This window comes from Haliotis rubra, unplaced genomic scaffold (genome assembly GCF_003918875.1).
Source record: "Haliotis rubra isolate DU_JTF1 unplaced genomic scaffold, ASM391887v1 Scf33, whole genome shotgun sequence".
NCBI lineage: Eukaryota > Metazoa > Mollusca > Gastropoda > Lepetellida > Haliotidae > Haliotis > Haliotis rubra.
The window spans coordinates 204,601-225,738 of record NW_025767002.1 but is presented as its reverse complement, the minus strand read 5'-3'; the positions used below and the strand labels follow the sequence as shown (position 1 = coordinate 225,738).

The following is a 21,138-nucleotide window of genomic DNA, read 5'->3' as shown; positions in this document are numbered from 1 at the left end:
AGACTACAATGCATGCAGAAGACTAACATGCATGAAGATTGCAATGCATGAAGAATGTCATTCATGCATAACATCCCTATGCATGCAGGAGATTCAGTTGCCACACAATATTTTATAATATAGTCATTTGGCGATAACTGATAGAAAACAAAACTGAAATTTAGGTTGCAGAGGCAACTGTTTTAGTAGCAAGTTCGAGGCCTGGATGTGTTCTACTTTTGCACAGTATAATGTGTTATCAACTGGTATGCTGAGGTTATCTACTCTTGGCCTCAGATATGTGTTGGGATCTTGATAAGATACTTGGCAACATTCATATATCAACATGTGATAATTTGTTAACCTTGATTCATAGTTGACTTACTAATTTTTTCATAGTTAAATAGACTATCAATGAGATGAGTTTAATATTTTTACAATGTAGCTATGGTTACAAGTATTGTTTTCCAGATAGACACTAGTAAAGAATAAGTCAGTATGGGAAGCCAAAAATATTTGAAATTATCTTTTAAAATCATTTTAATCAAGTTCCTACTATGATATGTACAAGACATTTATCTTGGAATTGTATTGATACAACTTGTACTTTGTTGGCCACTTTCACAGCAGCCAATTTAATTTAATTTTAAATGTCACCAGCATGGATGGTTTCTCCGTGTCTTTATTTATTGTCTCAGAATTTCATCAACTATCACCATTATTAGTTCTTAAGTTTCTGTCATAATCCTTTTTGCATGACTTACGGTCGTGTGATCGTTTTTGGCTGTGCAGTGATGGAAAAGAGCTTTGCTGCATTGTTCTGAAGTGAAATGGAACGGTTGACACATATCAATATTCACATTAAGAAATTTGATTCACTACGTTTCGTAAAATTATTAAGCATAACCAAATCCTCCTAGCACCGCATGCAGCTATTGAAATTTCACAGTTATACAAGTTGTAGTTGGAAAAACCGTAGCTGTCACTCAATTTATATACTGTAATCGTAGTTACTTTCGCGTGGGATTAATTTTTGCGCTTTTATCGCAAAATGATTGTGCGTCAATGATCATACCAAGCGAAATATTCATGGTCAAGTCATGACAAATACTCAAGTAGGAACAACATGCAATTTGTTTATTCCCTCAGATAACAACATCAAAACAATATACAAAGGAATAGAGGCATATACTAGTATACTAGTAATAGCGATCACAATCAGCAAATATCACAATCAGCAAATCAGCAGTTTGTCAGTTAATTGATAGCTGATTACTTGTAATCACAAAATGAACGAAACTCACTTACATCAGTCACAAATCACAATGTTGACACAAGTATAATCCCACATCTCTCTGATTGTTTTAGTAAACACGATACAATTATGGCGGCTAGCTTTGATCATTGCATGTCTATGGGTTGTGAAAACTTTGTGATTGGCACCACCACTCAGGCGTTTGTAATGCGCGAAAAAACTACTGCGCTAATAGGTCTTTGGTGAACTTTCCGCGAAAATTGCACCCAGTGAAAATATATACGATTACAGTATACTAATGTAAGGTATTATAATTCAGTTGCAACAAGATATTTTTCAAGTTTGTTATTTGGCGACCTCTGAATTTATTACAGCCGACAAAGTGAACTTACTGTTGAATAGATAAGCATTTTACTTTGAGGTCTGGATGTGTATTGGTTTTGCACTGTATAGATGCATTATCAGCTGGTATGTCGAGGGTATCTGTTGGGCTATATCATGGGATATCAGAAAGATACTTGGCAATATTTGAAAATATACATGATTAGAAAGTAATAATTTATTCACCCTTGATTCAAAGGTGACGATACTTAAAACTAATACTACCAGGTTGTACACAAATGTGAGATACTTCGACTGGGAGGTATGGTTTGGTCAGTTGCAGCTGTATTGGGATGGCAAGAAACTCAAGTCTGTCTAGGTACATTATGTATAAAGGGATGATATCGATATCAGTAAATGATAGAGCATGTTATCAGCACTTTACCTTGATCTACTGACTCCAGTCTACATAGTATGGAAGTGATGGTTGGAGGGGAGATAACCCAAGGTCAGGTTGGAGGGGAGATAACTCAAGGTCAGGTTGGAGGTCACATTATTTGATGATGATGGCAACATACCTGTGTATATTTCATTGATAACAGAGAAATTGGTGACAGGATGGGCATGGTATTTTTCTGTTTTTTCAACAGTCATGCCACATAGATACAGAGAATGTCAATCAATGCAAACCAAGATAGTTCATCAGTAATGATATGGCAATACAGTAATGATATCTTGATATTGTACATTACAACTCCTGTCTTGCAATGCATAGGATTCATTGCATAGCAAATTATATTGATGTTTAAACATGAATTGGAACAGAAACTGTTCAAGATCCAGTTTATGCAGATCTCTGGTATTTCCAGGTTAGCTCTGAATATCAAATTCTGCCCAGTGCCAACAAACTTATATTCTCACCCACAATATGACAATATGACCTTGGAAAATAGATGTACTGCATAGGGATACAAGTTGTATCACATCCATATTACAAGGATATGTATTTTTTACGGAATTTGGGATGTTATCTCTGGGAGACCTTCCTCTCAAGTCTCATCCCAAGAATAAAAATCATGAATTAATGTGATATCATTACGTGTCAGTTAGGTTTTATTATAATTTAAGCCACATTGAGCAGTATTCCAGATACATAACAGCTTGTCAGTTTTTACATGAGAAAAATGGAGATTGGTCTGCGCCAACTTTGGTGAAACCAAGGAGAATGATGTGGACATGTCACCACATTGATGCGAATTTTGAGATCAAGCCTATAATTAGTAACGAAGTAAAAGCGAGTAGCCCTTTAAAATTAACTATAATAAGCATATGACAATTTTGTGACTGTCTCTTTACAGTATGGATGATCCCAGCTTTTTATTGAATATTTTCATTTGCTTTCCTAACACGCCTAGCTTCTGCCACTTGACATGAAATCAGTCAATGGAAATTCCAAACATGGTGTATTCAAATGAGTGATATGTCAGGTCAACAGTCAAGATTGAAAAGTTTCCAAGTATTACACTTGTTATATTTGGGATTACACTTTCTTAGTAAAGTACAGATTCTAGTACTTTTGTTAGGTTGAGTCTCATCCAGGGTTCAAACCCATACTGTCAGAGTCACCTAATCGCCAGCACACAAAGTCAGCCATCTAACCCACTCAGCCACCACAACCTACACTTTCCTGACTTTATGTCCTGTACTCATCATGACGGATGTTACGGACACGTTTCATAGGCGGATCCAGAGGGGGTGCAGGGGTGCGCACCCCCACTTTTGTGCTGAAAGTTTGTTAAATGACCATTGAAACTCGGGTGAAAATGAAGTGTGCAGCCCTCCTTTTCTCAATAGTGTGACCCCCTTTCTCAAAAAGCTGTATCTGCCCCTGCGTTTACGACACTGATGAGCTGTTTGTAACTGTATACTGTATAATTTGTGTAAACAAACATTGACCTACACTTGACACAGTACTTGGTGTGGAGGAATAGATCCTAGATTTAGATCTCAGTTACACTGTTTACTGAGAACTTTGTAATATAATACTGATATATTAGACACATTCCTCTGTGGGCAGTGAACCTGAGATGACCACAATCTCCTGTATATCAGAATAATGCTTCACTTCTGTAATGAGAGCAAAGGATTCTTATTGTTACACGCATGTTGTACATGTGTGTAATTCATGACAGTATTTATGATTCATGAAAACGCAGAGATCTTGTTTCATGTGATTTGTTTTAATATCAGGGGTGAGTGAGTGAGTGAGTTAATATTTATCGTCACATTGGCAATATTTCAGCCATATCGTGACAGGTTGGTAGGGTGATTTTGAAATACCAGTTGGATTTTTTGGTGTCTAATAATTTGTTGTGCTTTGAAGTTTACAATATGTATTTTGAACAGGCATTTTATTTTAGTCTAATAAATATCTCAGTTATGATAACAGCTTCAGTATTTTTGTGTGTATTTTTAACATTTTCTATATTTCCAGGCAGCAACATTTTTGCCATTAAAAAAAAATATTCCACTGCTTTTCATTTTTTAAATTGTTTTAACATTTAAATTTTTGGAGTTGTTGGAATCATGTTTTAAAACATGCCTATCTTAAAAACAATAAAATTGACAAATACCAGGATCATGTTTGATTATGTTATAAACTGTCATACCAGATAAATGACAAGACAATGAGGTTCAACACTGTGTTATATATTTGTCTTGTCCTTCAGTTACTGATCATAGGATGTTTCTACATTTCAGAGTCTGCTGGGTCTACATAATATACCAAGATCGTTTGGTCCTATGGTGTACGAGACATTTAGAAATATAGGAGAAACAAAGTAAGTCTGTCTTGGCTTTCATGACAATTAGGCCAGACCAATTATATTTCGTGTTTTACGGATGTTGGCCTCAGAAAACCTAAAGGCAGGAGGGAAAATACATAAAAATAAAATCACCAGTCAAAGTAATATTCCTTCTAAATACTCAAAGTATTTTACTTTTTGTAATTAATGAAGTGTATATGGGGCACAAAAAAATCTAAAAAACATTTTCTTTTAAGTTTACATTTTTCGCCCATAGAAACACTAGGATTTTATTTTTTTGAGCGGGAAAATTAAATATTTTTTGTTTATTTTCTTATTCTTGAAAAAATACGACTGGCAGATCCGTAAAACAAGAAATAAAATCGGTCTGGCCTTAGTTACAATTTGTCTTCAGCAACCTTGACTTGTCGTAAGGGGTGTCTAACGGAATTGGGTGGTCAGGCTCGCTGGCTTGTTTGATGCATGTCATCGTATCCTAACTTCACAGATCGATGCTCGTGACGTCAGTTACTGGTTTATTTTGTCCAGACTTGATTATTTACGGCTAGCCCTCATATAGGTGGAAAATTGCTGAGTGCTGCGTTAAACAACAAACAGGAAAAAACAAAATGCAAAATTTGATAATTTGTTTACTTTCCTTTCACAGTTTACTTGAAAGCAATAAATAACATTGGTGACAAAATTATTGAATAGCTCATAATAGTAAAATAGCACATAGTCTACAACTCACTCACTCACTCATGGAACATTTTTAGCTGAAGCAGATTTTCTTCCGACAATGAACAATCATGGCCTTCGAGTTGGCCAACATCATGACTTCGATTTCTAAAGTGAAAACCTTAGGTGAACCTGTGTTAAGCCACGGTAACCCATGTTAACCCATGTAGTTGACCAATGTAAGGACATGTCAGGTGAGTTACGTCATATTTCAGCCTATAACCACTGTGCTCGTGGAGTGTAGTGCTCTGGTTAGCAGTCACTGTTTATGCTAATTTAGTTTCATGCATTGGTTCAGTCCTGAATAAATGAATTTTAATGAATATAATTAATTAGGGCCTGATAGTAACGGTGTATTCTGATATGCATCAGTAAAAATACTTTTTGTTTCTGATGTAAATGCTTTAGAATCAATAATACATGATTTTGCTATGACACACTTAACACTTAAATAGTTGTGTGATAGCAGTATACTGGTTGATGTGTATCTCAGCCTCCAGGCAGCCATTTTGTATTATATGTAATGGTGTATTTTATGTGTCTAATTTTGGTTATTGCCCTAAGCAAGGCTTCTTTAACACAGGTTAACTTGAATTCAATCCAGTTAACCCTGCTTTCCTAGAACTATGGTATACCTATTTGAGAAGGTTATTCAGATTATTTATAATAATAAATTCTACAGTTAAAAACAGAGTCTCCTTTTTGAGTACTTTCCCAATGATACTGGCAATTGACATGAGGCTCAACAAATGCCACATTCTTCATCTTTAAAGTTGCAAGATAGAAGAAGGAGGATTGTTCGATTTACTTGGGGAGAAGTTATTGGCCATCTCGTGGAAGGTCAGGTCTATATGTACTTAGGGATACAGGTTAGAGATTAACTCCAGAATACCCATATCAAGGACAAACTGTCCAGGGCGAATATAATGTAGACTTAATAAAGTCTGGAGATCAGAGCTGAATGCTCAACAAGATTCAGAAAAATCATAGCAAATATGCAGACTTACGAAATGTTATGCTTGCATCCCCAGTGCCCAGTTGTTTCACTCACTTGTTTTTGGTTCCCTTGGTTTGGTACCTCCTGATCTCTTGGTGCACCAGATAGGTAAAATGTGTGAAGCCCATTTCTGGTGTCCCCCGCCGTGATATTGCTGCAATATTGCTAAGCAGCACATCCTAGGAAACCATACTCACTCACTCACTCTAGGTGCAGATCAGGAGAGTTCTCGGGTTCTGACAACTCTTCTGATACTCTGGGTAATGCAGAAGTCTGTGGTATTGGGGAGTCTGAATATTCTTGGAAAGGTTTGCCAAGGCAGCACTTCCTAGGAGAAATCCCATCCTCTGTCTGGGCTGCGTGTAGTGGGGGCATGGGCCTCAGTTGATGATGAGCACTACCGGCCTGAGAGTAGCAGGACCACCTGAACCTTCTCTGCAGCATTCATCTATATAAATCTTTAAAACATATTGGAAGTCACTCCACATCCACACTTATCAGATATTTTCTTACATTTCAGTCCGTGGGACCTGTTACTGGGATTTTGTTGTCTGGTACTATTATTCTTTTTAAAAGTAAGTAAATCATTTGTATTCAAGAATAACATAACTATTGATTTCTCATACAGCAATAAAAATGTTTGCAAAGAGCAGGTATTTGTTTCCTTAACTTTGTATAACTGATTAATAATCTTTCCTGATTAACATATTTTTGTATAATATGTTTTGATGATTAAAACAGTAAGTGTATATCTTCTGGTTTTGTTCTTCTGCTTGGATTATTTTATTCTGGTCATTTCAGAAATTACGGACTTTGAAATGGGGAGACGAGGGAGAGGAGAATATCCCCAAGGTGCAGACGGTGGCCAGGAAGTTTATATGGCTTGTCGGGACGGGTCAGTGCATCTGCAATGAATTAATTGCACAGCTTTTCCTTTGTTGCCAGCTTAATTCCATTTAACACAAACGGATGTTAGCTGGGATTATTTCCTGATTTTTAGCTTTTGAATTAAGGTCTGTTTATCCTGTAACTGTTGATGATTTCTCAGAAATTGTCTAAAGGGATAATGCAGAAATATTCTTTTCACAATAATGGGACTGAAATTTGGGTCATTAGATTGAATTGAATAAATTTGAAATAAACAAAGTTGAATTGACTGCAATTGATCAGTGTCAGTGCAATCAATTATCTATTGTGAATATAAGAGGTGTCAATATACACCTACCATAGGTCGTGGAATATATTGTGAGTCTTGTGTCATGTCATAATATGTATTACTATAATTAACGTTGGCTTTTTTTTGTTAAATACTCCATGCTAGAGTTGCGGAGATAAAAGAGATTTTTGCTGTCAAACATTTACTATTGTATTTGTATTTTAGTCCAGAAACACTAAACCAAATTTAAGTTATTACAAAACTTTAAGAATTTTTAAAATTGATGCAAAATTTAAACATGAAATAGTACATAGGTATTGCCTCTTGTTGTATCATACTGTCATATTGTATCATATTATCTGCTATAGATTTGTGATATCCCAATACTGTGAATCAGATATTTGAATATGTAAATTAATAACCATAGAATTTCCAGTATCAAATAAATTTTCAAGGCATCATATCCTAAATAAAGCATATCATGTTAATGTTATTATAATCAGAAATAACGTGATTATCTCCTGAATGTCTAATAAATATCAATGTATTTAATCCTTTTGTGTTTCCAGGAGCCAATGCTATCATAGTGATATCTGCAGCCGGTATTGCAGCGTCTCTTCTCAGTCAAAACATCACTGGAAAACTGACAATCACCGGCCACTTAAAGGAGGGGTTACCTCCCTTTAAACCGCCATCCTTCTCCGTCAGTAATGGCACTCATACATACACAGCTAGTGACATCTTTAGTGTAAGTATCAGCACTATTTATTGCTACCGACTTTGTCTGGTTTCTAATGTTGTATTTTGAGAATGATGAAAAGGTACTATAGTCCATTTGGCTGAAAAGCGGACCGATGAATTGCAATCTAACTAAAAAACTAATAAACATATAATACTCAATGAAACATCAGACCAACTCTGTGAGGTTTTGGCAGAATTTATGTCCTAAAATTAAAAACGTTGTTTAACAAACTATGATGAAAGTTTTGACACAGTTCACTGTTTGTTAGGAGGGAGGAGTGCAGAAAAAGGGACAGCCAGGTGTTAGAGAAGCACGTGCACAAGTGCCGACAAAGTTATTGATTCATTAACCTGTGCTGTGCTGTCTCCATCCTTTCTTGCACACCTGGCTGTCCCTTTCTCTACACTCCTCCTCAGTAACAAACAGCGAACTGTGTCAATATTCTAATGATAGTTTGTTAAACAACTTTTTTATTTGCAGGACATAAATTCTGCAAAAACCTCACAGAGTTGGTCTGATGTTTTCATTATGATCAGTGTTTCATTGAGTATTTTATGTTTATTAGTTTTCGAGTTAGATTGCAATTCATTGGTCCGCTTTTGAGCTAAACGGACTATATTTGCTGTGAAAGATCAAGATCAGTAAAGATGAGGTGACATTCTATGTAAATATATACAGTAAACTACATATATAATGGACATATATTGTACAACATTAGAAATGCACCACCCACATAATACGAAATATCCCTCTCAGACTACAATGTACCTTTGGTATCTGAGCATCGTCGGTGCATTTTAGTGTTGTGCGTTTCTAATGTTGTTCAGTATACTTTGAATGAAATGACAAAGTTATTGTTTCTGGTCATTTGCTGTATATTTTAGTCGAAATGCATAAAACAAACTATGTATAATGAACTGAAATTAATTTCTTATAACCATAGGCTACTGTACTTAAGAAATTTATCCACTTACAGAGTTATTTCCACATTTGGTTTGATATTTTATATTCATTGTACATGTACCTTATGAAACAGATTTATCTCATATGATGGGGGGGCGGTTGGGTAGCCTAGTGGTTAAAGCGTTGGCTCGTCACGCTGAAAACCCGGGTTCGAAACCCCACATGGGTACAATGTGTGAAGCCAATTTCTGGTGTTCCCCTCCGTGATGTTGCTGGAATATTGCTAAAAGCGGCGTAAAACCAAACGCAGTCAGTCAGTTATATGATGGGTGAGTAAATTTGGTTTAGCATCTTTATGAAGAATATTTCAGCTATATCATGGCGTTCTGCTTGATTTGTGGGGAAAACAAGATGTCATGTAGTTGTTGGGTGATTACCATGTTTGTGAAACCTGCAAACACAGATATGGTGCTGACAAACCCAGACGCATAATAAGGGCAAAATTTGGAGTTCAAACCCACGGCTATCGGTTCCTGTTGCATCTAAGGGATGCAACTCTGCACGTTGAATTGCAGCTTCTTCAACAACCAGACCATGGTACCAGGATGGGTATAAAGAAATATGCTTATAATTACATGTTTTTCATAAAATGATATGAAAATTGAATTCAGAAGAATCTTTTTGTAATTAATAATGCCATACAGTAAGTGTCTGCTGTTTTGCTGTCCACAGTCTATAGGTGCTGGCTTTGGTATTGTCCCTTTAATTGGTTTGGTGGAGACAATCGCCATCGGAAAGGCTTTCGGTAAGGCTTTTAGAATTGATTATCTTGAAGAAATATAAAATTTGTCAAGGGTATACAACTTTCATAGAAAGGAAAAAAGGTTTTAAGCCCAAAAGTCATTCCACAAACTTTTAATTGAATACAAGATCGGTTTATTCAATTTAAAATCACCAGAAGCACTAATACAACTGTGATTGGTCATATGTTCATACAGGCTACTTAATGTGATCAAGTAATTTTGTTAACTTTTGTTTTCAGCCCGACAGAATAACTATCGCATTGACCCCAGCCAGGAACTTGTTGCTATTGGTAAGATATGATCACAGTGATCGAAATAATGCTTACCGTGTAATTTGTGTGCCATGGTAAAGTAGATAGTGAAATGGCATGAATGAAATATATTCACAGCGTCTGGTGGTACGCCTGAAATTATATAAATAATACTCACCATTATTCATTTAATAGATAGTGTGATATATTTGATTAATTCAAATGATTCAAAACTTATTTATGCACCCCATGAAACTATTATTGGTGACCTGTGAAGATCGGGTTAGAATTGGTCTTCCGTAACCCATGCTTGTCGTAAGAGGCAACTAACAGGATCGGGTGGTCAGTCTCGCTGACTTAATTGACACTTGTCATCGTATCCCAATTGCGCAGAACGATGCTCATGCTGTTGATCATTGGATTGTCTGGTCCAGACTGGATTATTTACAGACTGAGGCCATATAGCTGGAATACTGCTGAGAGTGGTGCTAAACAACAAAGTGGTGCCACTCTCAATCTCACATCATAACATGTATTTTGAATGCCAGTGTGGGTTAATTTGTGGGTCCAGGACAAATGAAGCTTAACAACAGCTATGTACATAAAAAAACATTGGCCTATTAGGATGTTACCAACTTTGAGAATTCTTGTGGCCAGTGACAAATATCATTCCAAATTTATCAATATTGACCCCAGACTCTAAGGTAAGCAAGATCGTGATTTATGTCATGTCGAGTGAACTGCCATTGTACTTGCTGCTTCAAGCTGTGGTTCATGCAACAGTGTGCCTCAATGTCAGTTGTCTAGTAATGGTGGTTGTGCTTGTGACCTTGCCTGCAACCTTGATAGAACCTTCTTCTGATATCTACAGAAAACATGTACATACACTGGTCCTTGACATACCCGGTTATGTATTTGTATATTTCTTACAGGGGTGGCAAATATCGTCAGCTCATTTGTGTCGTCCTACCCTGTGACAGGCAGCTTCTCCAGGTGAGACGGTCTGTTGTCCAGCTACACAATCGTGTTGACCATCACCATGGTCAGCTTGTCATCTTGTTCTATGTCTTTTTATTCTGTTATGTGAGAGAGTTGGGTTCTAACATGCTTTCAACAGTGCTCCAGTTATATCACACTGTGTCAGCTTGCTGTGGGAGGAAAGCCTGGAATTATGCGGTTCTTAAACTTAACAACATTAGTGAAACCGATGAGCATGGTATGATGCTGGCAAACCTAGAAACCTTATTGGGGTGAGCCAGCATTTGTCCCACAATCATAGGTTTCAGGTGTACCAAAGGGACATAACTCTGCACAGTGAATTGCAGCACCATAGATGACAGAGTTACCTCCCCTGTGTGTCCCTCCCTGTGTATGGACTTTGACAACCTGTACACATAATACACAAGGCGAAACATTCGATTCTAAAATTATATGCAAATGAATTACAATAACACATGTTTATTTCTGAACATTTTCATCTATAGATGTAGAATCAATATGATAATGACTTTGCCATAGCTCTAGCTTTATCAGCCATTTTCCAATATTTGTGGAGGTGCTTCCTCTTCTCTTACACATTTATAGGTCCATAATAAATTAAGCGTCACTGTGGCATGGTATCACAGTGGGCTAGCACTATAAAACCAGCTTCAGTCTGGGCTATGCATGCCTGTCATCTTCCCACCATTGAAACACCCCATGTCATTTCACTGTCCTACAGATGAGGAAAATAGCCATGCGTTTTCCCTTCTGTCATTAGTTCTTGAAATATGCCATACATGCCTCCTGACCATTTGTTGACAATGTAATTCTTATTCATTGTTTCAAAAACAATTAATGTCATTGTTTGAAGGTGTAGTGAAATGTGTTTGTTAACAGAACTGCTGTCAACTCGCAGAGTGGTGTGAGAACCCCAGCCAATGGCATATTCACAGGTAACGTCAATTCAAAATGCAACAAGTTATAGTTAAAGAGAGAGGTCTTTGGACAAAGTATAACCGCTGATGGAGAGCATGCTGTGAACACAATTTTCTGACAGTTTCTTGTTCAGACTTTTCCTGAGCTTCATTAGATACTTATTTCATATCAAAGATGTCCAGCTATTGTTTAAGCCTGCTAAAAATCCATTGAAAGCTGTATGTTCAGTAGTGTGTGGTTCAAAACATCTCAACAGTGTTGCACATCATTGCCAGGCCAGAATAAAATGACTGGCTTCAAATACTAAATTTGTCCAATTATATAGATATGGTTTGACACCTCCTTATGGGGTGTCATCAGATTGTAAATGTTTTACATGGATGACTTTGGCGTTCGTCTCTTAATAAGATGAAACACACTGAAAATTGACGTACAATCATGAACTGCTTGGAACCCAACACACTCACTCACTGTTGATCCATGTGGGTGTGGTTCCTGCAGGTGCTCTCATCCTTCTGGCGCTGGACCTCCTGACCCCCCTCTTCTACTACATCCCCAACGCGCGCTCGCTGCCGTCATCATCTCCGCTGTGCTTCAGATGGTGGACTACAAGATAGTCCTCATCCTCTGGAGAGCCAACAGTGAGTTGCATTTACACTCGGTTGTCATGAATCCCTTTTACATCCATGTGCTACATTTGAACTCATTAAAATTAAAACCAATGTTTCAACATGACTCACTAATTGTCACCGTGATTCACATTGCCACTCATGTTTCACATTTCCCCCATGATGTGTACATTCAGTTGTCACCATGACTCACATCTACACTAACTTGTCACCATGACTCACTTCTACACTAACTTGTCACCATGACTCACATCTACACTAACTTGTCACCATGACTCACTTCTACACTAACTTGTCACCATGACTCACTTCTACACTCAGTTGTCACCATGACTCACATCTACACTAACTTGTCACCATGACTCACATCTACACTAACTTGTCACCATGACTCACTTCTACACTAACTTGTCACCATGACTCACATCTACACTAACTTGTCACCATGACTCACATCTACACTAACTTGTCACCATGACTCACTTCTACACTAACTTGTCACCATGACTCACATCTACACTAACTTGTCACCATGACTCACATCTACACTAACTTGTCACCATGACTCACTTCTACACTATCTTGTCACCCTGACTCACTTCTACACTAACTTGTCACCATGACTCACTTCTACAGAGGCTGGGGTCACCTGATGGTTAAAGCTCACTTCTACACGAAGACGGGTTGTCACCATGACTACAATGTGTAAACTCAACTGGTGTCACCATGACTCATATCTACACTAACTTGTCACCCTGACTCACTTCTACACTATCTTGTCACCATGACTCACTTCAACACTAACTTGTCACCATGACTCACTTCTTCACTAACTTGTCACCATGACTCACATGTACACTAACTTGTCACCACATCTACAACCCTTATTGTGACAGCTGACTTACTGTAGTTGCATATAATTTTCATTAGATACATATTTAGACGATATTCTCCTGTTTAATTCCCAGAGTGGGATCTTGTGCCTTACACCATCACCTTCATTGCATCTCTGGCTATAGGGATAGAGGTGAGTTATGACTACAGGGGAATATACATCTTGAAACACTAGTATCAAACCTTCTAATAATACCCTTGTCTCCTCAAAACAAGAAGTGTAAATGAAAGGTGCTTGTTGTTGCCCAGAGATGAGCATTAAGTGGGACAAAACAAGTGGTGTTTGGAGTCAGTCAGTCTTGCATGTTAAATGTTAAACAAGTATGGTATCTATAGAACTGTAACGCCAGCTTTGGTCTGATCTCGAACAAGCAACCACAAAAAATCGTGAAATAATCGTGAAGTCCCATTCAGGGCAATACGATACTCTCCACCACTTAAATGTGTCACATTAGGCTTACAAAGAGTCCTAGAAACAAAGTTAGGAATATGTGTCAAGAGAATATAAAGTTATATTGTATATCGTATCCTGATTATTCTTTGATGTTTAATGGTTTCGTTATCACCTGACATTGTTTACTTCCAGTATGGCATTCTGGTCGGTATAGGCATCTCAATCTTGATGCTCCTGTATCCAACATCCAGGCCCAAACTCAAGGTATGGTGGCTGGATGGGCGGGTAGATGGGTGGGTGGATGGGTGTAGGGGGAGGTGAGGTAAATGTGTGTGGGGGTAGGGGTGTCAAGTCTCTGTGAGTGAGTGTGTGTTTTTGGGGGTGAGGGGATGTGTGTGTGGATGGAGGTGTGTGATGGGATAGGATAATGTGTACAAATAAAGTGAAGAAATAGATGGGTGGGTGGATGGGTTGGGGGTAATGGAATATGTCTTGGGGTAAGGTACTACACATGGGTAGGGGGAGGTAAATAATGTTTGTGTGTGTGTGTGTGAGAAGGCAGGGGACATGTGTTTAAGCGTGGAGTAGTTTCAGTCACTTCATCTGTCACCTGTATATGATCTGTGTTTCAACATATTCATGAAATTCTGTCCCATCTATATTTCCAGTCCCTCTCCCGTCCGGGTATTCTGGTAGTCCGACCTGACCAGGGACTGCTGTTCCCGGCTGCTGAGTACTTCCATGAGACAGTCCTGGAGAAGGCCACCAGTGGTCAGTAGTCACAGCATGGTACAAGACTAACGATAGGCTATAGTAAGCTGGGAGAAGGCCACCAGTGGTCAGTAGTCACAGCATGGTACAAGACTAATGATAGGCTTTAGTAAGCTAGGGGAGAAGCTGGTCAGAGAAGGCTAACGATAGGCCAGTGGTCAGTGGTCAGTAGTCACAGCATGGTACAAGACTAACGATAGGCTTTAGTAAGCTGGGAGAAGGCCACCAGTGGTCAGTAGTCACAGCATGGTACAAGACTAACGATAGGCTTAGTAAGCTGGGAGAAGGCCATCAGTGGTCAGTAGTCACAGCATGGTACAAGACTAACGATAGGCTTTAGTAAGCTGGGAGAAGGCCATCAGTGGTCAGTAGTCACAGCATGGTACAAGACTAACGATAGGCTTAGTAAGCTGGGAGAAGGCCATCAGTGGTCAGTAGTCACAGCATGGTACAAGACTAACGATAGGCTTTAGTAAGCTGGGAGAAGCCATCAGTGACATATAATCTGTTGATGTGAACCCCAGACTAAGCCTATATCTGTTGATGTGAACCCCAGACTAAGCCTATATCTGTTGATGTGAACCCCAGACTAATGAACCCCAGACTAAGCCTATATCTGTTGATGTGAACCCCAGACTAAGCCTTTATCTGTTGATGTGAACCCCAGACTAAGACTATATCTGTTGATGTGAACCCCAGACTAAGCCTGTCTGTTGATGTGAGCCCAGACTAAACTTAATCTGTTGATGTGAACCCCAGACTAAACTTAATCTGTTGATGTGAACCCCAGACTAAACTTAATCTGTTGATGTGAACCCCAGACTCAACTTAATATGTTGATGTGAACTCCAGACTCAACTTAATCTGTTGATGTGAACTCCAGACTAAACTTAATCTGTTGATGTGAACCCCAGACTGAACTTAATCTGTTGATGTGAACCCCAGACTAAACTTAATCTGTTGATGTGAACCCCAGACTAAGACTATATCTGTTGATGTGAACCCCAGACTAAGACTATATCTGTTGATGTGAACCCCAGACTAAATCTGTTGATGTGAACCCCAGACTAAGCCTAATCTGTTGATGTGAACCCCAGACTAAACTTAATCTGTTGATGTGAACCCCAGACTAAACTTAATCTGTTGATGTGAACCCCAGACTAAACTTAATCTGATGATGTGAACCCCAGACTCAACTTAATATGTTGATGTGAACTCCAGACTAAACTTAATCTGTTGATGTGAACCCCAGACTGAACTTAATCTGTTGATGTGAACCCCAGACTCAACTTAATATGTTGATGTGAACTCCAGACTAAACTTAATCTGATGATGTGAACCCCAGACTGAACTTAATCTGTTGATGTGAACCCCAGACTGAACTTAATCTGTTGATGTGAACTCCAGACTTAACTTAATCTGTTGATGTGAACCCCAGACTAAACTTAATATGTTGATGTGAACTCCAGACTGAACTTAATCTGTTGATGTGAACCCCAGACTCAACTTAATATGTTGATGTGAACCCCAGACTGAACTTAATCTGTTGATGTGAACCCCAGACTAAACTTAATCTGTTGATGTGAACTCCAGACTGAACTTAATCTGTTGATGTGAACCCCAGACTCAACTTAATATGTTGATGTGAACCCCAGACTGAACTTAATATGTTGATGTGAACTCCAGACTAAACTTAATCTGTTGATGTGAACCCCAGACTGAACTTAATCTGTTGATGTGAACCCCAGACTAAACTTAATCTGTTGATGTGAACTCCAGACTGAACTTAATCTGTTGATGTGAACCCCAGACTAAACTTAATCTGTTGATGTGAACCCCAGACTGAACTTAATCTGTTGATGTGAACCCCAGACTGAACTTAATCTGTTGATGTGAACTCCAGACTAAACTTAATCTGTTGATGTGAACCCCAGACTAAACTTAATCTGTTGATGTGAACCCCAGACTAAACTTAATCTGTTGATGTGAACTCCAGACTGAACTTAATCTGTTGATGTGAACTCCAGACTGAACTTAATCTGTTGATGTGAACCCCAGACTCAACTTAATATGTTGATGTGAACTCCAGACTGAACTTAATCTGTTGATGTGAACTCCAGACTGAACTTAATCTGTTGATGTGAACTCCAGACTGAACTTAATCTGTTGATGTGAACCCCAGACTAAACTTAATCTGTTGGTGTGAACTCCAGACTGAACTTAATCTGTTGGTGTGAACTCCAGACTAAACTAAATCTGTTGATGTGAACTCCAGACTGAACTTAATATGTTGATGTGAACTCCAGACTGAACTTAATCTGTTGATGTGAACTCCAGACTAAACTTAATATGTTGATGTGAACCCCAGACTAAAGCTTAATCTGTTGATGTGAACTCCAGACTAAACTTGATGTCAGCCTGGTATGGTAAAGGCTGGATGTGTTGTCGAACATCAAACTTGACACTCAATTCAACAATTTCAGATGGTCGTCAGAGGTCTGTGATCCTAGATTTCCAGCATATCAGTGGTATTGACTACAGCACAGTCATGGTGAGTAGACAGTGCTACATCGGAATTAAAATCACCCCGATAGAGTTGTGTCTGACACAGAAGCCCCTCCTATAGAGCTGTATGACACAGAAGTTTGGTGAAAGATCACATCAAACTTTTGATGGGGAAAGAATTTTCTGTTGTTTCATTAGAACCCTCTGGGTGATTTTTCCAGGGCCTGATGCAGCTCTTGGCTGAGATGAAGAGGAGAGGACTGGGTGTCATCCTGGTGAATGTGGCAGTAAGTATACCAATGCATTGTAATCGGGGCAGGTGTTGGAATCATAGCCATTAGATCCTGGCACTTATAAGAGGCATAACTCTGCAATGCAAATCAAATCAGCTGGCTTGACACAAATCAAATTAGCTGGCTTGATACTATCTAAAGGTTTGAAATTTTGAAAATTTTCACTCATTAAAGTCTCTCATGTATCCAGAAATAAATGGTTGAGTATAATAGTTCGCATTAATGACCATGTTGGCCCTGAGCTTGTGTTTGGTGATGTTCCAGCCTACAGTGATGTACAGCCTACAGAAGGCCGAGCTCCCCGGACTTGTGATCTCCAACTCTGTGGAGGAGGCGTGCGAGGAGCTGCATGTTCAGGGTAGGATCTCCCCTTCCACCTTCCTGTCTGTCTGGAGGAACATGAAACAGTGGACCAAGAGAACTCTATGAGGGGATAATCTTATTACTTGTGTTTTCACATCCTTGCTCCTTCCGCTTCAGAGGCGGTGGGGTAGCCTAGTGGTTAAAGCGTTCGCTCTTAACTCTGAGGACCCAGGTTCGATTCCCGACATGGGTAAAATATATGAAGCCCATTTCTGGTGTCCCTCGCCGTGATATTGCAGGAATATTGCTAAAAGCGGCTTAAAACCTCACTCACTCACTCCTTCAGCTTCAGTTGGAAGACTGGTAGACAGTAAAAAAAGTTCCTTTGGTTGACAACGTGACTACTAATATTCTGTTGTATAAGACGTGTGAGAAAATGGTACTGGTTTTGGTGTTAAAGCCTTGAAGATGATAATAGGAGGTCAGTTTTGATGTAAAATTAAGAGTGTGTCTTCAAATACTCTTATGATAGAAGACACCACAGGTTTTCTTTTGAAATGGGATTTCCGCAATATTAAGTCCAAAGTTGGGATTACAGTAGAATACTGTTATAACGAACGCGGATATAACGAACTGACGGCTATAGCAAACTGTTTCAAAAGTCCCGAATAACCTTATATTATATAAATAAGTGAATAGCGAACTACGGATATAACGAGCTAATTTCAGTGGTCCTTTGGAGTTCGTTATAAAGGTATTCTACTATATATACACTGAACATAACAAGTGAGGGATCATGAAACACATTTATATATAATGCACAGAAACTCAGATTCCACTGCAAAGACATATTCCCAAGAGTATTCATGATCCTGAACTTGCTGTTGTTGAGTATGTTCAGTTTGGTAAATGGGTTAGTATTATTTATAACAGTTTTTGAGCATGTTGGTGATATGGATTGGCAAGGTTTGGTGTGGTTAGTTTGTTTTTTAATAATGCACTCAGCACCATTCCAGCTATGTGAATGCAGCCTGTAAATAATTGAGTCTGGACTAGTCAATCCAATGATCATCACCAAGAGCATCGATCTATGCAACTGGGTTACAATGACATGTGTCAACCAAGTCAGTGAGCCTGACAACCCAATCCATCTTAGGACAAGCATGGGTTGCTGAAGACCAATTCTAACCCGGATCTTCAGGGGTGGACTGGCAAGGAAGAGAAACCAAAAAGATACATATGTCCTAAGGAGGCCTACATATCATTGTTATGGATACCTCAACTGGGGACCCGTGAAGATCTTGGTTAGAACTGATCTTCAATAACCCATGCTTGTCATAAGAGGCAACTAATGGGATCGGGTGGTCAGGCTCGCTGACTTGGTTGACACATGTCATCGTATCCCAATTGCGTAGATCGATGATCATGCTGTTGATCATCTGGTCCAGACTTGATTATTTGCAAACCGCTGCCATATAACTAGAATATTGATGAGTGTGGCATAAAACTAAACTCACTCACTCTGGAATGTCGATTCGCTAAACATGAATGCGTTTATCATGATTTGCGATCTTAATAGTATGCTTGTTTTTGTGTGTTCTGCAGAGGACAGAGTGTTGGATGTTGATGTCGATGTCGATGAGACTAAACCACTTATCAGCAAGAGAACTTAGTGAGGGTACAGAACAATGCAGGCGGGTGCTTGCTGGGACGGAACATTGTGTACAGGTGCATGCTGGGACGGAACATGTGTGCAGGTGCAAGCTGGGACGGAACATTGTGTACAGGTGCATGCTGGGATGGAACATTGTGTGGAGGTGCATGCTGGGATGGAACATTGTGTACAGGTGCATGCTGGGATGGAACATTGTGTGGAGGTGCATGCTGGGATGGAACATTGTGTGCTGGTACTGGTGCTGGGCTGGTCAATGCAGGCAGGTGCTTGCTGTGACAGAAGATTGTGTGGAGGTGCTTGTTCGGACAGAACATCGTGTGCATGTGCCTGCTGGGGCTGTTCAAAGCAGGCGTGTGCTTGCTGGAACAGAACTATACATGCAAATGCTTGGTTGATCAAGGCAGACAAGTGCATGCTGGGATGGAACATTATATGCAGGTGCTTGCTACGGATGATCAAGGCAGGTGCTTGCTATGGATGATCAAGGCAGGTGCTTGCTATGGATGATCAAGGCAGGTGCTTGCTATGGATGATCAAGGCAGGTGCTTGCTATGGATGATCAAGGCAGGTGCTTGCTATGGATGATCAAGGCAGGTGCTTGTTGGACAGAACATTATATGCAGGTACCTGCTGTGGATGATCAAAGCAGGCAGGTGCTTGATTGAGAACACATCTTATTGCAGGCATATTGCAAACAAGTGCTTCCTAAAGAGAGAACATTGTACCGGTATGTGTAGACTTGTTAGGGAAAAATACATTGCATACTGGCTCTTCTGTAATATGTTTCAGGGAGACACAATTTGTTTAATTGCAGGCAGATATTTGTTGGTGCCTGTTATCAGTGGGTAAAATCAATATCGTTTTGCTTGATTTACAACATGTGAATGAATAACTATTTATGCGGTTTATACAGAACTCAGTAATGCAATGATCAAGAACTGCCAGCTGCTATATAACATCACTGTCATTGTATATCCTTCATCATGTGTAATGGCAGGCACATTTGCTTCCTGTATGGGACAGATTTATAAGAAATAATGTCCTAGGACTCAAGAGCAGGCAGCATCTTCAGCTGAAGACATCACACAATATGAAATACACAATAGCAGTGCAGTGGTCAGTGTTTTGGTCATTATACAGAGCTGTGTCAAAGACAAGCAAGGGCTTGGGCTACTGATAGTGTGTCCTGACTATAGGGGCTGTTATTCAAAATATATATGGCCCTTGCAATGAACTTCCTTTCTGCTGTGTCAGCAGTTTTCCTATCTGTGATGGTAGATGAAGTTTTGTTGTCACTTGTATAAGAAGCTGATTGTGATCATTTGCAAATTTACTTTCGTCATATATATTTTTTGTAACAATGCTTATTTTTATATTGAATGGCATTTGGTATTGTACATAAAATTAATGTTATTATAAGATCAGGTATGATCTTTTAAACATCGATGGTTGTTTCTTTAACAATGTCTCAATATAGTTTGAGATTAATCAAAGTCCCAAGTGCTTGTTTACTCACTCTGACTGAATATAGTCTCTTTGTTTTTGTTTTGCCAAGCCCCCTATCAAAATGACAATCACATCTGATGATACTGTATTTTTTAAGGAATAATCCTGTTGGTATGTTAGGCAAAAATATAGTGTGAAAGACACTTCAGATTTTTTTGTCATTCAGATAGAACTTGATCCTGTATGAACACTTTTAGTAAATCCTGTCTCATTAGAGTTTTGAAGTTCACAGAAACCTATTCGGGCCAATTTTGTTCTCTTAACATGTGAAGTTATCTTGAAAATTGATGATCTTACCTGGC

General features: G+C 38.9%; 1 protein-coding gene across 1 annotated transcript in view; it reads left to right on the top strand.

Annotated features, from left to right (window-relative positions):
• Positions 1-20,770, top strand: part of LOC124284128 (sodium-independent sulfate anion transporter-like) — a 51,823-nt gene extending 31,053 nt beyond the window's left edge. Inside the window, 17 exon segments of the mRNA XM_046720187.1 lie at positions 4,316-4,395; positions 6,615-6,669; positions 6,896-6,989; positions 7,820-7,998; positions 9,628-9,700; positions 9,938-9,988; positions 10,882-10,942; positions 11,828-11,883; positions 12,368-12,424; positions 12,427-12,507; positions 13,464-13,522; positions 13,976-14,047; positions 14,452-14,554; positions 17,038-17,105; positions 17,281-17,346; positions 17,617-17,710; positions 19,261-20,770. Coding sequence (XP_046576143.1) covers positions 4,316-4,395; positions 6,615-6,669; positions 6,896-6,989; positions 7,820-7,998; positions 9,628-9,700; positions 9,938-9,988; positions 10,882-10,942; positions 11,828-11,883; positions 12,368-12,424; positions 12,427-12,507; positions 13,464-13,522; positions 13,976-14,047; positions 14,452-14,554; positions 17,038-17,105; positions 17,281-17,346; positions 17,617-17,710; positions 19,261-19,328 — 1,317 coding nt within the window. The 3' untranslated portion in view covers positions 19,329-20,770.
• The last annotated feature ends 368 nt before the right edge of the window (positions 20,771-21,138 follow it).